Below are 15,146 nucleotides of genomic sequence, written 5' to 3' on the forward strand. Positions count from 1 at the left end.
ATAGACACAGGAGGAGTGAAAACAAAGCAAGCAGAAGGAAATGCCCTTCCAAAATAAGACTTTAGGCTTGAAGAATAGAAAAATAACTGAAGACTAGAATAATACACACTCAGTAACTTACAGCTGAACCTGTCATTTTACAGACTACCAACACAAGCAGGTTTTGGCTTCCAGTCTTTTGTTATTTAAAGCTGCAACTTAAAATAATTGTCTAACACTAACATAGAACATAAAAAGAATTACAGAGCAGTACAGAAAAAGGATTGTGTTGCAAGAAATGACAGATATGCAAAGAATCTACATCTGAGTCCTCTTTCAAACATAAAGGAAGGCAGTTTGGGATAGCACAGGATTTTTGAAAAAAAGGTTAGATCTATGAAGTTATCATACATGTTGTATGTGTATTAAAGACCAGTAACACAGCTCTCACTGATTTCAAAGACTCATTTTAGCAAGCAGACTTTAGATTTCAGATTTTCAGCGTTATCAGCAACCCACCTGTTGATTCTGCATGACTTTAGCAAGTCTATGTGCATCATACTGCTTTGGTAAAGAGGGAATGTATGTATCTCCTTTCTGGAAACTCTCTTCTTCCAACCACAAAATCAAAACATTACAAAGCCTGAGGGGAGGGGGGGGGGGGGGAAGGAAAAAAAATCCATGTGAATTTGATTGTTTTGAAGTTAGAATTAGGGCAACAACTAATGCTACAAGGTGGCATGGTTAAAAAAAGGTATTTCAGGTGCATTTTCACTTGTTTACTGACAAGTTAAAGACCCACAGTGGAAAGAAGCTACCTAGAAAAATACAAAGGACAGCAACAAAGAGCAAGAAGACAAATTCTGAAAAGGAAAACATTTATGCAATCTAGTATAAGATCCAGGACTGAAATAGTGTCTTATGTCAGAAAGTATCATCACAATCCCACTCAGAAGACCAACAGAATAAACAGAGTTCACATAAACAAGTTTGGCTCCTCACCCCAGAACCTCTCTGCAGTGCCTGCTCAAAAAGTCATGCCTGAGTTAAGTAAAGTAACATCTTTTAATTTCTGTTCAGAGTTTCATTCATGACTAGTTCATTCTCATTTCCTCCTTTGTTAAAACTTTAACATAAATACACCTTTTTTTCAGCTGACATCGTTCCACCAACTGGTACCATTTCCACAGTCACACCATCCAAGCCATTCTGACAAGGAAGCACTAGAATGCCATTAAATCTTCACACTGTGGTATTAAATATCACTAGCAAACTCCTGCTTCCTTCATCAGTGTCACTGGTGAAAAAATGGAAGCAGACCAACTCCAAGAATCAGCCCCTATAAACCCTACCAATAATTTCCCTCCTGTCTAGGAAACCAGACAGGTCATTAAACTTCCTGAGTGTAAGATTTATTTGGGCGTAGAGTACTCTGGTTTTCTGCTGGATCAGGAAACTTATTTGAAATCAAAGACTGAAAATATTAATCAAGTTCACTCTGTGACCATCTCTGGATTATTTTTCACAGACAATCAAGTGGTATTTATGATCTCCCTCGTTTGTTTGTACAGTAACTACTGACTGCTGAGGGGAGCACTGAGCAGGAGCTCCGATTCCTCATGTCCAGGGCCCCTGAACAAGGGACTCTTTTCAAATATTTCAAATAATCCTTTCAACCATTTCCTAGCAATACTCATATACTTTCTCAGGTTTAGAGTACATGAGGTATGGATACCTCTTAGGAGCTACTATCCCTCACAAAAGTGGGCATTCACCAGCTGAGTAGCAGTGAGTGACAGTGTCTCCCTTCTTAGCCTACGCCAAGACAAAAAGTGAGTCCTGTGGTGAGGTTTTGGTAAGCAAATTTACCATTTCTCAGGTGGCACAGAACACACTTGGCAGAGCTAACCTTTAGGTCACTAACCAAGCAAACTGCTTGAACTATGTGCTTAAGACAACAGTAAATTATCTGATTATCTGTCTATTACTCAGACATAAATTCAGGCTCTGGTCTGTGACAAACATATATACACACCAACTAGCCTTTTACATTTATAGCTAGTGATGTACATGAGTGGCAGATATGCCTAAATAATATATATTTGCCTCAGTTTTTAATGGGAAGATGACTAGCCCTCAAGACTCCCGCCCGCCTGGGCTGGTTGATGGTTTTAGGGAGCAGAATGGTCCCCACATTATCCAGGAGGAGGCTGTCATAGAAATATTAAAATGCTTGGATATTTATAAATCTATGGGATCAGACGGGATCCACCCCAGGGTAATGAGAGAGCTGGCAAATGAATTTGCAAAGCCACTCTTCATCATTTACCAACAGTCATGGCTCACTGGTGAGGTTCCGGACGACTGGAAGCTGGCCAATGTGATACCCATTCACAAAAAAGGTGTAAAGGAAGATCCTGGCAATTATAGACCAGTCAGCCTGACCTCTATACCTGGCAAAATAATGGAACAGTTTATATTATGCACCATCATGCAAAATTTGCAGGATGGCCAAGGTATCAGACCCAGCCAGCATGGATTTAGGAGGGGTAGATCATGTCTGACTAACCTGGTCACCTTTTATGACCAGGTAACCCGGCTAGTGGATGCAGGGAAGGCTGTAGATGTTGTTTACTTGGATTTCAGCAAGGCCTTTGACACTGTCTCCCATAGCTTACTCCTAGACAAACTCGCAGGCCGTGGTCTGGACAGGAATACCCTTTGCTGGATTCAGAACTGGCTGCATGGCCGGGCCCAGAGAATGGTGGTGAATGGTGCTGCATCCAGCTGGCGACCAGTCACCAGTGGTGTCCCTCAGGGGTCTGTGCTGGGGCCAGTTCTGTTCAATATTTTTATTGACGACATGGATGAGGGCTTAGAGTCTTTTATTAGTAAATTTGCTGATGATACTAAATTGGGAATGTGTGTAGATCTGCTAGAGGGACGTAGGGCTCTGCAGAAAGATTTGGAACGGCTGGATGCATGGGCAGAATCAAACGGGATGAACTTCAATAAGTCCAAGTGCCAAGTACTGGACTTCGGCCACAATAACCCCCTGCACTGATATAAGCTGGGGACGGTGTGGCTGGACAGTGCTCAGATGGAAAGGGACCTGGGGGTGCTGGTTGACAGTCGATTGAATAGGAGCCAGCAGAGTGCCGTGGTGGCCAAGAGGGCCAATGGCATCCTGGCCAGTATCAGGAATGGTGTGGCCAGCAGGAGCAGGGAGGTCACTCTTCCCCTGTACTCGGCACTGGTGAGGCCTCACTTGGAGTATTGCATCCAGTTCTGGGCCCCCACTTTAGGAGGGACGTTGAGAGGCTTGAGCGTGTCCAAAGGAGGGCAACGAGGCTGGTAAGGGGCTTGGAGCACAAGCCATATGAAGAACGATTGAGGGAGCTGGGGTTGTTTAGCCTGGAGAAAAGGAGACTCAGGGGTGACCTCATCACTCTCTACAACTTCCTGAAGGGTGGCTGTGGTGAGCTAGGGGTTGGTCTCTTTCTCCGGGCAACAACAGATAGAACAAGAGGACACAGTCTCAAGCTGCGTCAAGGGAGATGCAAGTTAGAATTAAGAAGGAAGTATTTTACAGAAAGAGTGGTCAGATACTGGAATCATCTACCCAGGGAGGTGGTGGAGTCATCATCCCTCGAGGAGTTCAAAAAAAGACTGGATGTGGCACTTGCTGCCATGATCTAGTTGAATAGTTAGAACACAGGTTGGACTTGATGATCTTATAGGTCTCTTCCAGCCTTGAATTTCTGTGATATTTTGCCAGCATGGGGCGACCATTCATTAAAAAGCAAAGCTATTCCCCTAAAAGGAAACCTATCAACAATGTTTTATTTTTAGCAGTAAAACCTCCCACACCCCTCCAAAACTAAACAAGTTATGCAAACAGAGGAATGGATTGAGCCCAACTATGCACTTGGGGACTTGGGTTAGGGGTGGCCTTGACAGGGCTGGGTTAAGCGCTGGACTTGACGATCATGAAAGGTTTTTTTGAATCTGAATGTTCTATGATTTTATGCTTTTAATAAGTGCCTGCAGCACATCTGAGGTCACATCCCTCCATTCCTCACACAGCCATGACTGTGCTGTAGCAGTTACTCAGGCAGTTGCATTGATTAACATGAAACAGGGCAGGTTTGTGGGGTTTTTTTTACCTGACAAGTTCCTTATGCAGCTCAGGTGAAGTCAGGTAATCAGGTGAGCAGCTGGCCTTCTCTGGTGACCTGTCAGTGCCCTCAGGACTCTCCACTCTCAGGGCTTTACTGGCAGCATGGTGGAAGTCTGCCACCTCTGTCAGCCGCTGCTTCATTTCATTGAGCAAGCTAACATGAGCTGCACTCTGAAAAAAGCGTCTTCCAATACAGCCATCTACAGGTAATCTAAAAATGAACAAAAAAGCATTGCAAAGTCTTGTTGCATATGTCAAATCAGCATCTCTGCAAACAAATTGGCTCACCAGAAAAGCCGCTGGTACCCACTGCTTTCAGGAGCAGTCAGTGTAATGCACTGACTCTCACTTGCTGTACACTTAATTAGTGCTTGATAATCTTCTGGAGCAGATCAGACTCACCCATACTGTGGTCCTGGTCGGTGAAGGTACAGGAGGAAGAATTTCTGCCAGACCAGTGGCATGAGAGGGTGATCTGCAGGGGTAGCAAGGGCCTGGTGAGCCCAGCGGTAAATCATGAGCCTCTGGAGGGAAGGGACGATGGGCAGCTTCAGCTGCGCCTGGGCTTTCTGCAGAAACAACATTTCCACACAAGCGTGGTGCTGTAACAGGCTGTCACGGGGTAACTGAGCAGATCAACACAGTGTGAACGCTTGGTAATTACAGGGGAGAAAGCTCTGGAAGCAGTCACACATCTGTTACAGGCCTTGAAGGATGAGCTGCCCATCCCACAGTCATGCTGGAGAGCAGAACTACATCTCTGGTGCTTACAAACCCCCAGCGTGATGGCTCTGGCACAAGGCAAACATATGGGCCCTGGTGTTAATTACAGTCAATTACTGTTCTTCCTCACAGAAGTAGATGTCCCTGGTTTAGACCTCCAGCATGCTACTTTTAACCTTTTCCAGATTACATTTAATACAGCTCTAGTGAAAATTCAAAATGCGCAGTATAACTAATGCGAAGAAGGAACACAGAAGCAAAAGCAGAACAAAATCAAAGCAAACTATGAGTAGCAGTATCCCATCTTAGCAACGCCACAGACCCACTAAGCCATTAAACAGTCTCACCCCAAGCTCCCCTGGACTGTGCCTGAAGCAGGGGAATGGGAGGCTTTTCTGAGCTCCCTGGCACTTCCTCATCCCCTACACCAAACCTCTTTTCCACACACTGCCCACACTCTTTTTGTTTTCCAGCTAAATCAAGACAGGCAAGCCAAAGAACCAGACCATATTCAAGGATGCAAGACATGTACTTGACATGGCCAAACAAACCTATTTTCACAGGGCCACCTCCTTTACTGAAACACACTGAAACAGCTGAGATGAAGGATGTGCCAAAAGTCACACTTTGCGAATGGACAGCTTTGGTTTCCACTTGCTTCTCTCCAGAATTTCTAACTGAATTTGGGCAAAGAAGCTGGAAAAGGCTGCAATGTAGCCTGACGTACAGCTCATTAAGTGCCTTATTAAAGGAGAGACCTAAATAGTATTGAAAGCCTTGGAAAATAATTCAGAAAGCAGAGAAAAGCAAAGGCCAGTCTTCTGCACAATTCAGGTCATCTGAGAAATCATCTGTTTGAAACACAGACACATTTTCCCACCTGAAAAATAAGCACTCCCCATTTCAGGGGTATAGAATAAATGCACTGAAGGTTGTGAGGCATTAGGTGATTCAGACAATTATGCAAAAGCACAAATTAGTTTTCTGTAAATATTGATATAGTAAAATCAGGTATTTCCATTGTAGCTTTTAAATGTAAAAGAACTCAAATACACTCGAAATGTCAATGAAAATTTCCCTGCAGTATATTTTTTCCTGCGCAGCCAAGTAAAGCATTATTTATAAATTTATCCTGGTAAGGAAGCAGTACCTAAGAAAAAAATTAAATTATACAAGAGAATATTTTTCTCCAGCAGTTCTCTCTAATTTTAATGAAAAGAGATGACCAGCTCTCTCACCTTCAAAGCCTGATCAGGAGTTAAAGCATTGATAACCAGCTCCCCCTCCACAACTCTGCGAAGCTGTGAATCTTCTTCAAATATTGATTCCATATTTAACACTGTCCATGCAAACCAGACCTGGACAACACAGAAATGACAAAAACATTGGTAACAAAATGGCAGGGGGCAGGATCAGGAAGTCTGATGATTTCTTAAGAGGAATAAGTGTTTGATGGATTCTCATTGCAGAGTTACAAACGGCACTATCACATCTCAACAACAAAACCTCTTTATCCTTAAATTCAAACTTCCCCTTTGTACAATTTCGGGAAAGAAGGGGAAAAGTAGACAAATCTGACCGAATCACCCAGGGAACTCTGGAGGAAACAACCTTCTCAAACTCAGTAAAATAAGATCTTTCCTCTTCCACCTGCACTACACATCTCTGTCTGGGGTACTGCAAAGTTTTTTTTTCCTTTGTGCTTGAATAAGGAACTCACATAAACAGAGAGAAAGTAACTCAAATTCAAAATATTTATCAGATAAAGACTGACCTGAAAGCAAAGTCAGGCTTTACAGATTTTGTCTTGTTAAACAGATCAAGAACAATAGTAGATTAGAAGAAAATGTAACTAATAAATCCTATTATATGAATTCTTGGATGCAGATTAGACAAGCTCTGGGACAGGAAGAAAAATTGACCAAGAGAGAAAACTGAAAAAAAAAAAACCCCAAAAAAAAAACCAAAAACAAAAAAACCACACCCAAAAAAAAAACCCCACACCCAAAAAGGAAAAAAAGCACACCACACACACACACACACAAAAAAAAAAAAAAACCCAAACAAAACTAAGCAAAAAAACCCACCAAAAAAAAAAAAACCAGCAACACAACAGCCCAGAACAAACCCTAGACCAGTACGGTGCTTTCCCATCACTAAACGCCATCATGGCTCACCTGAGAGGAGTTGGCGCTGCTCTCCACAAAGGATGGTGTGACATTGCCTGCCACAATCCAGCTGACCAGTGAAGACAGCATTCCCTTGTCACAGTGATAGCCCAAAGCATTCTGCACAGAAACAGAAAACGTTTGGGTTTTTTTCATGACCAGGTGATTTAGAAGCTACAGGTGGATCACTCAATTTCTATCCAGGTTCCTTCCCACCGCCTGTTGCTACTTTCCAATCTCAGCTCAGCCAGGCACCACTGAAATGCCTGCTTGGACTTTCTATTTCAGTGAAAAAATCCTGTTGCAGTAACTGTGTCTGGCTTTTTCAGGAGAGGGAGCTCCACTTTCGTCCTAAACACTCCATCAAAGATTTGAAATGCAAAGGAGACAAACAGAACTCATGTGAAATGAAAACTGTGTTACAGACTGGTTTTAGTAGTAATTATTATCATTATTATTAAAATATTAGACATTTCATTAATCTTGACCCACTCAGAAAAAAAATTTCTTGAGCAACTCAGAAAAAAATCAGATAACCTCATAATCACTCATCATCATGACTGGCTGCTCAGGGAAACTGTGGCTGCCTCATCCCTGGAAGTGCTGAAGAACAGTTTGGACAGGGCATGGAGCAATCTGGGATAGAGGAAGGTGTCCCTGGAGAGTGGAACTGGATGGGCTGTAAAGGTCCCTCCCAAGCCAAACCACTCCAGGACTTCACAGTCGTTCTTGTTGCACTTCAGCAAAATTCATTCCCATCAAAATCCGACTGTGCAACACATGAGCTGACCATTCACCCAAGAGCCACAGCAAAACACCAGAGCTATCTATTTACCTTGTGCTGCTGGTAAAGCAGCTTTTGCACACAGTCCTCCTGGCTGTACTGGAAGGCAGCTTTGCACAAGTCATCCAGCAGGCAGAGCGTGGCCCGGTCCCTGTGCCACAGCTGCTGGCTGGTGAGCACCTGCACCCAGAACTCCAGGACTGCAGCTGGCCCCACTCCATTCGGATGGTCACTCAGGAAAATGTGAGTCTGACAAATTAAAGGGGAAAACTGGTCAACAGATTGCAGCTTTGAGTAAAGCTTTAGAATTTACTGAGGACTGTTTGATTTGCTTGAGGCTGAGGGGCTATCCTTAAATTAAAATAATTTACAACAGCTTTGTCATCTTCAGCCTCCAAACTTCTGCAGATTCTGAAGCCTGGAGAGCAGAGGATCTTGTGCCATCAGCAAAAACAGACACAGAAGCCTTAAGCAGGACACCTGCAGGCATAAACAGCACCTATTTCCAAAGTCCAAGCTGCTGTTCCTGCAAAGGGCCTTCCCAGAGTAGGTCTGTTTCCACTATCCCTCTCTATGTTAGAAGGTTTTGACTTCTCTGGATTTAAAAAAACACTACTGCTCCCTAACTCAAGAACTTTTTTCCATTCCAGGGCCCCTAAATTAATGGTAAAAAGCAGAACTTGCAAACATTAATATCTCTGCTGCATTCCTCAAATAACACAGACAAGAAAGGAGTGCTGCATTTTACATTTCCTTTTTTATACAGTTTTGACCTGGTGTGGGAAAATGAATTTTCCAAGAAGTCTGAAAGGTAAATATTGTTGTTAGTGTCACATGCATTGCCAGATTTAGACAAGTTTAAGCAGGAGCACTTCAAGAAACCAAACCCAACAACCAATGCTTGATATAGGGTACTCTGTGACTGAACTGCTAGATTCAGTATCCTTTCAATCCTTTAACACTAACTCAGTCAAATAAGCTTGGTTTTAAACACTCTCTCCCCCCTTTCTTTTTTAAATAATCTTCTTACCTGTATCATACTACTGAGCAGCTTAACATTTTCTCCATAGTTCACTCCTGTCAAGTGTTGTGTTACTTTATGGGTAACCTGCTGGGTCACCCCTTGGGGGACTCCACTGTCCAGATGAAGGAACAGTTCCACAGAAGATAAAAACCTAGGGATGTCAACAAACGAAATTAAAACACCTCTTACTCCATATTAAATAGAAAGCCTGCTGCTAGAGAATTTAAAATCAGCTCAACAGCACAAGTGAGACACGTACAGAAAGGCTTTGATTCACAACCAGAATGCAGCTTTAATTGCCCCAGTTCAGCCATACACTAGTCACAGTATGAACATTTCACACCAGCCTGTAATTCAAGGCAGCTCATCAGGACTAAATACCAGTTCTTGATCTACATCAACACACAAACCTTACTCAGGATTTGTCTGGGAGACTGTCAGGTGTCTAAACCAGAAGATTATTATTAACTTTTACTGCAACTGTAAATAAATTAGGTAAACAAATGATAAAATTTAAAAATTAACATATTATGAACATATAATGCTTACTGTTCATTCTTCAGGAGGTAATACTGGCAAGAGTAAAACAAGGGTAAAATTTTGTCCAGCACATGGACTACTGTTCTCAGATGTCTAGACTGGACCAGTACACCCAAAAGAGGGATCCCTTCAGCACAGAATTTCTCGATGCTGTCAGAAAACAAAATAAAAAAATTTAAGAAAAACACATTCACTATCAGCAGAAAGGGAGACAAGGTGTTGATTTAGTTTTTATTAACTGAGATGTAAACATATTCATAACTTTACACTATTTTTGAAAATATAAATAGCTAAATACAGAGTTCTTTTCTTCAGCTGTAAGAGTCATTCAATAGCTGACAGGTTTGCCAAGTATTTCCTTCTCAAATTTACTAAGTATCTCCTTCATTCACAAATCTCTTTCTGGGGATCAGTGTCCCATCTTCCAAAAATCACTAGAGATGGAAGTCTTCATCAAGTTTTTATCACTTTAAACTCACCATTTTTGCCTAACTTGGACAACTCACCTCCTTCTCCAGGGAAAAGAGCCAAAGGCCAAACAGAGAAGGCGCAGAGGAACAGACTAAAGAGGTTCTTTGGTTTTTTATTTCATGCTCAAAATTATAAAAAAATTTCCACTCTCAACCCAAAATACCTTAATATCAGTCTCAAACTACTCCACTGCTTTAAAGTATCTATGGCATAAACTCATCATGAAGCAATGGCTTCCTTGGGGAAGGAGAAGAAAGGCCAGATAATTTTTCATTAAAACAGTAACATAATAATATATACAGAAAACAAGTTAGTGATAATCTTGGATAGCACAGCACATAACTAAAGGGATCACAGATTCAGGGAAAAGAGTTCTGGTGAGAATTGACCAAATTTTGTATGGCACTGTATGTCAAACAAGAACATTTGATTACATCCAAAAGCCTTACCAGCTTACATACCAGCTGGAAGCACTGGAAAAGACTCTGTTGGAACACAGTCAGGGCTAAGAGTTTCACTGCTCTTACAATGTTTTTTTTTCCACCATTCCCAGAGTGAGTGGGCTTTTTCTCCTCACTGCTTTCTGAATGCAGTGCTGCCCTGATAAAAGAAATTACCTCTACAATAACCCTTTCAGTAAGTGTGGTTCAATCTTACTCCTGTTCAGACAAATTACTGTTAAATCCCACTTTCAGTATTATTTCTTATGACTGAACCCCAAAGTCCAGAAGGCAAAAAAAGTTCTATTAGCAAAATAAAGGAAATAGCATGTTGTTTGAAAGACTTCAAGAATAATTTCTTCACAAAAGAAGGATTATTAAGCACTGGAACTGGCTGTCCAGGGAACCCTGGAGGTATCCAAGGAATGACGTGGCACTCAGTGCTCTGGGTTGGGTGACAAGGTGGGGATTGGTCACAGGTTGGACTCGATGACCTTGGAGGTCTTTCCCAACCTAAATGATTCTGGGATTCTGTGAAACTACAATCACAGAAAGCTGGGGTTGAAAAACACCTTGAGATTATCCAGTCCAAACCCATCCAAGGCAGGGTCACCCAGAGCAGGAGACAAAGGAGTGAGTCCAGGTGGGTTTGGAATGTCTCCAGAGAGGGAGAACCAAGTTCCATGGGCAGCTGCTAAATATTTTTAGTATTTGTAATTGTTTTGGTGGGCAGCTTTTCCAGGGCTCTGCTATCCTCAGCATACATAAGTTCCTCCCCATGTTGAATGAAACTGCTTGTGTTTTAGTTGTGGCTATTGCTTGCTGAAAAGAGTCCAGCACCATCCTCTGGACACCTGCCTTTGAGATGTTTGTCTGCATTAATAAGATCCCCTTTTCGTCTTCTCCAGACTGCCCAGGCTCAGCTCCTCCTAAGAGAGACGACAAGCTGCTCGATGCCTTGCATCACAAGCCCTTCACTCTTTAACAGGCACAAAGCTGTTAACAAGGGAGGCTGCTCAGTCCCTGGGGCCACCCGCCTGAGGCAAACACCCCAAAAGCCTCACCTGTGTCCCAGGGTGGTCATTGCCAGTGCCAGGTAGCAGCCGATGGGGACGTTTGCCTTGACAGCCTTGAGCAGGGGGTGCAGCGTGACCGACTCGGCCGCGTCCAGCGCGGTGTCGCACACGGGGACAGCGGCCAGCCCGCTCTGCTGCACCCCACGGTCGTTCCTGTGCAGCTTCAGCCTCAGAACCAAACTCCAGGCCCACTGATTGAAGGAGGTCTCTGGGGTTTCCCCGTAGCGAACGATGCTGGCCAGGTAGGAGACCTGGAACAGAGCAGCAGCAATGAGAGGAAGCGCAGCCATGGCACAGCACGTGTGGCACTGGACTGGGATTTGGTCCTTGGAACTGGGTGATCTTTGGGGTCCCTTCCAACCCAAACCTCCTAGCAGTAGACCAACAGCAATTATTTTTTAGACATCCCGTGTCGTTTATCTAACCACTCTCTTCCTATGGCCTCACTTTCTACCTCCCTCTCTTTCCCCCATCCCTTTAAGTAAAGTCTATCAACTTACACTGTCTGCTTAAACTTTTTCAAGCTATATACTGACCTTGAATTAAATTTTAATACTGAAAAAAAACTCCAGGCACAACCTTTAATAATGTTTAAAACATCTAAGACTGCTAGTGAAAGGAAACAGAAAAATCTATGCAAAAGTATTATCTGTCAACAAAAAGCCTAAAACCTGGCAGGCTTTCCTTAGGAAAAAGCCTGTATATGGACAGGCAGAGTCACATGTGTATGAGCCCACTGTCACAAAGACCATGTCTAGATCACAAGGAATTATAAATCTCTGGAGAAAAAAAATATGTACATGTTCTGACAGCAGTGTAAATAGCAGAGCTGGCAGGCAATGCAGATATTTCATCCTCTCTGAGTAGGGTACAAGAACCTAAGCACTATTTTCTCTCAAATTCTAGTTATGGGCTCATGCAAGTCAGGACAGATTCACCAGCACAGGTGGCAACTAGGGCTGACACTGGCTTAAAAAAGAGAACTCATCTGGCTGGCACAGGACAACAAACCATGGGTAAGTGCAAAGGAGCAAGTCAGAACAGAGCAGAGACAACAAAGAACATTTGGAGTGTGGGAAGAAAAGGCTGGGGAGAAAAATACAGAGGAGGAGAAAGCACTGTACAAAAAATACTGAGAAGACAAAGCCCACCCCAAAACCTCTTGGACTGAATATCCAACACAGGGATTTTTTAACTTTGATCTTTTTATGCCTCCATTTGCACTCTGTAATTTGGAGCTATCCCCTCCTGAATCCAGTGTGCTGTAAAATTAATTTAATAAATGTCTGTGGTGTGTTCAGGTCACATAACATTGCCCACTGCTGAAAAGCTCCAAAAGGGATTAACACTTGGGTCTTCAAATAAGAGAAGAGCTGGAGTGAGTTCTCTTATGCTCACCAGTAATGAGAAACAGCCTTTCTATTTTATAGTAAGTACTGTCTACCTCTGCGTGAGTAAAGCAGGAGCAGTTTGTGACTACTCACAAACGTGCAAGCGGGTCAAAATTAAAATGTCCATTTCAAGAAAGATGGAGAGAGACAAGAGCATGGAGTGACAGGACAAGGGGGAATGGCTTCAACCTGAGAGAGAGTAAATTTAGATAAGATTCTAGGAAAAAATTCTTCCCTGTGAGGGTGGGCAGGCCCTGGCACAGGTTTCTGAGACCAGCTGTGGCTGCCCCTGGATCCCTGGCAGTGCCCCAGGCCAGGCTGGATGGGGCTGGGAGCAGCCTGGGACAGTGAGAGGTGTCCCTGCCCATGGCAGGGGTGGCACTGGATGAGCTTTAAGGTCCCTTCTACCCAAACCATTCTATGATTCTGTCATTGTCACACAGATGCTCAACAGAAGCCTATCAGAATTTTCAAACAGCTCTGTGGGGGCAGACTACAGTGAGCGTTGGCACGTTACAAAATTGCAGTTGGATAAAGAATAACTTTTAAAAAGAAGGAAAAAAAAGTGAAAACAAGGTCTTGCCCTGCAGCTTTTCCCATTTACAGCCATCCATAAGTTACTCCTTGTAAGTAAGAAGAAAGGATACCTGTTTTATGCTTTCAGAAAGCAGCCCAGCATATGGTTTTTGGGAGAGATATTTCTGATACGCTTCCAGGACCATCAGTGCAACTTCAGAATGGACAGCTGGATCCAGGTGAAGAGTATTCTGCTAAAAACAGTGTCAGAACACAAAACCTTGAGTCATTTAAGAGGTCTCTACAGCTTTACACACAGCTGCATCACAGAGAAATAAGTTTTCTGGCTGTTCAAATTAATTATTGCAATATCAAGGCAAACATTTTCCCCAGTGAAAAAATTCAGCTCAGTGTTAAAGAGTACTAGGCTCACACTGGGCCATACAAACCCCAACAACTAGATTATTTTTTTTTAAAGGCATCATAACATTCACTTTCCACATGCATTTTATGAACATATGATAATTAATCCAAAAATCCATAGATGCTATTTTAAATTAGATAATACAGACACTTGAAATCTTGCCTTTAAAAACAAAACCAAATCCCATCACCATGTTTTTTGTATGAAAACACAGCAATTCCTCTATCAATTGCCACATTAAAGAGCCATTTTTCCCCACATCAAAGGGTACAGAAATGGCACTGCTATTGCACAACAAAGAATTCTAGTAATTTTCCCTAACATTCATTTTTATTTACATGTCTACAAGAAAGAGGGAGAAAAAAGTGAGTCCATAGTCATGTACAACCATCAACAAGGCAAAGAGAAGAGTTCAGCATGACCAAATGCACAGAATGCAATGCTGAACTAAATCACTGAGCACAGGCAACATTATTTCCCCAATCTATTCCTGTTTTTCTCTGAAATAGCATTCACTCTCAATTATATCCTGAACTCACAAAGCTCTTGGAGCAAGCTAATATTATGGAATATTTCCCCATCATTTAAATGATGCTCAGAGTTTTGAAATGTGTCTCATTTCAATCATTATTTTTCTTGCACAGTGAAAAACACACCTAGATACCAACTGGATGCAAACTACAGTCACACCAGTTTCCTCAACATTTTTGGCAGAGTCCTCTATTTCTGCTAAAAGCATTTGCTTTTAAAATGCATTGCTTTTTAAAATGCTAAAAGCATTTAAATCATGTGATTCATAAAAAATTGTCCTGTCAGCTATTTCCTCCTTTGGAGAGGGAAAAATCCCTGCTTAAATATCTCTTTTAAACTCAGCTGCAGCACTATAAGAAGCAGCACAAGCAAATCTTCAGGCTTCAGTGTTATAAAGTTATTATGACATTCCCATTTTGTGCCATTAGGTGTACAGACATAACATAAAAAGCATGCAATTAATGGTTTCCAAATTCTGCTCTACTCCCCAGTTGAGTTAAACTTTTGCTCTGAAAAGGTGAGAAGGTTCAAGGCTCCTGTTCTCAATACCTACATGCTCACCAAGTCCCCAGTTCAGCCCTTCCAAGATAATGCAAGCCAGTTTATTCTCCACTGCTGTCAGGCTGTAATTTAACAACCAGTCACGGATCAGGGCTATCTCGGATGAAGAAGGCTTCCACAGGTACAGGGGCAGTTCTTTAAACAGATATAAAGAAACCTTTGAGGAAAGAGAGCAAAAAGTGCACATCAGTACTCAGCACACAACAGTAATCAGCTATCTCAAAGGGAGGTATGATCAAAAACCACACAGAGAGCTCTTTAACACATCCATTCATAACAACCTGGTATGGCCTCTAGGTTTAACTGGGTGTCTGATTTAAATTATTTAAATTATAGAC

At 42.4% G+C, this 15,146-nt stretch overlaps 1 protein-coding gene across 1 annotated transcript in view; it reads right to left on the bottom strand.

The window, feature by feature from the left end:
- Positions 1 to 15,146, bottom strand: part of EPG5 (ectopic P-granules 5 autophagy tethering factor) — a 55,191-nt gene that overhangs the window by 21,589 nt on the left and 18,456 nt on the right. Inside the window, exons 14-24 of the mRNA XM_054283367.1 lie at positions 14,801 to 14,965; positions 13,424 to 13,546; positions 11,374 to 11,636; positions 9,408 to 9,548; positions 8,865 to 9,009; positions 7,886 to 8,083; positions 7,060 to 7,170; positions 6,121 to 6,240; positions 4,562 to 4,728; positions 4,146 to 4,370; positions 499 to 622 (exon numbers count right to left, since the gene is read on the bottom strand). Of these exons, the coding sequence (XP_054139342.1) occupies positions 499 to 622; positions 4,146 to 4,370; positions 4,562 to 4,728; positions 6,121 to 6,240; positions 7,060 to 7,170; positions 7,886 to 8,083; positions 8,865 to 9,009; positions 9,408 to 9,548; positions 11,374 to 11,636; positions 13,424 to 13,546; positions 14,801 to 14,965 (1,782 nt within the window). The remainder of the gene's footprint in view (positions 1 to 498; positions 623 to 4,145; positions 4,371 to 4,561; positions 4,729 to 6,120; positions 6,241 to 7,059; positions 7,171 to 7,885; positions 8,084 to 8,864; positions 9,010 to 9,407; positions 9,549 to 11,373; positions 11,637 to 13,423; positions 13,547 to 14,800; positions 14,966 to 15,146) is intronic.

This window comes from Melozone crissalis, unplaced genomic scaffold (genome assembly GCF_028551555.1).
Source record: "Melozone crissalis strain CALT ecotype California unplaced genomic scaffold, PUWL_Pcris_2 ptg000036l_1, whole genome shotgun sequence".
NCBI classification, from domain to species: Eukaryota; Metazoa; Chordata; class Aves; order Passeriformes; family Passerellidae; genus Melozone; species Melozone crissalis.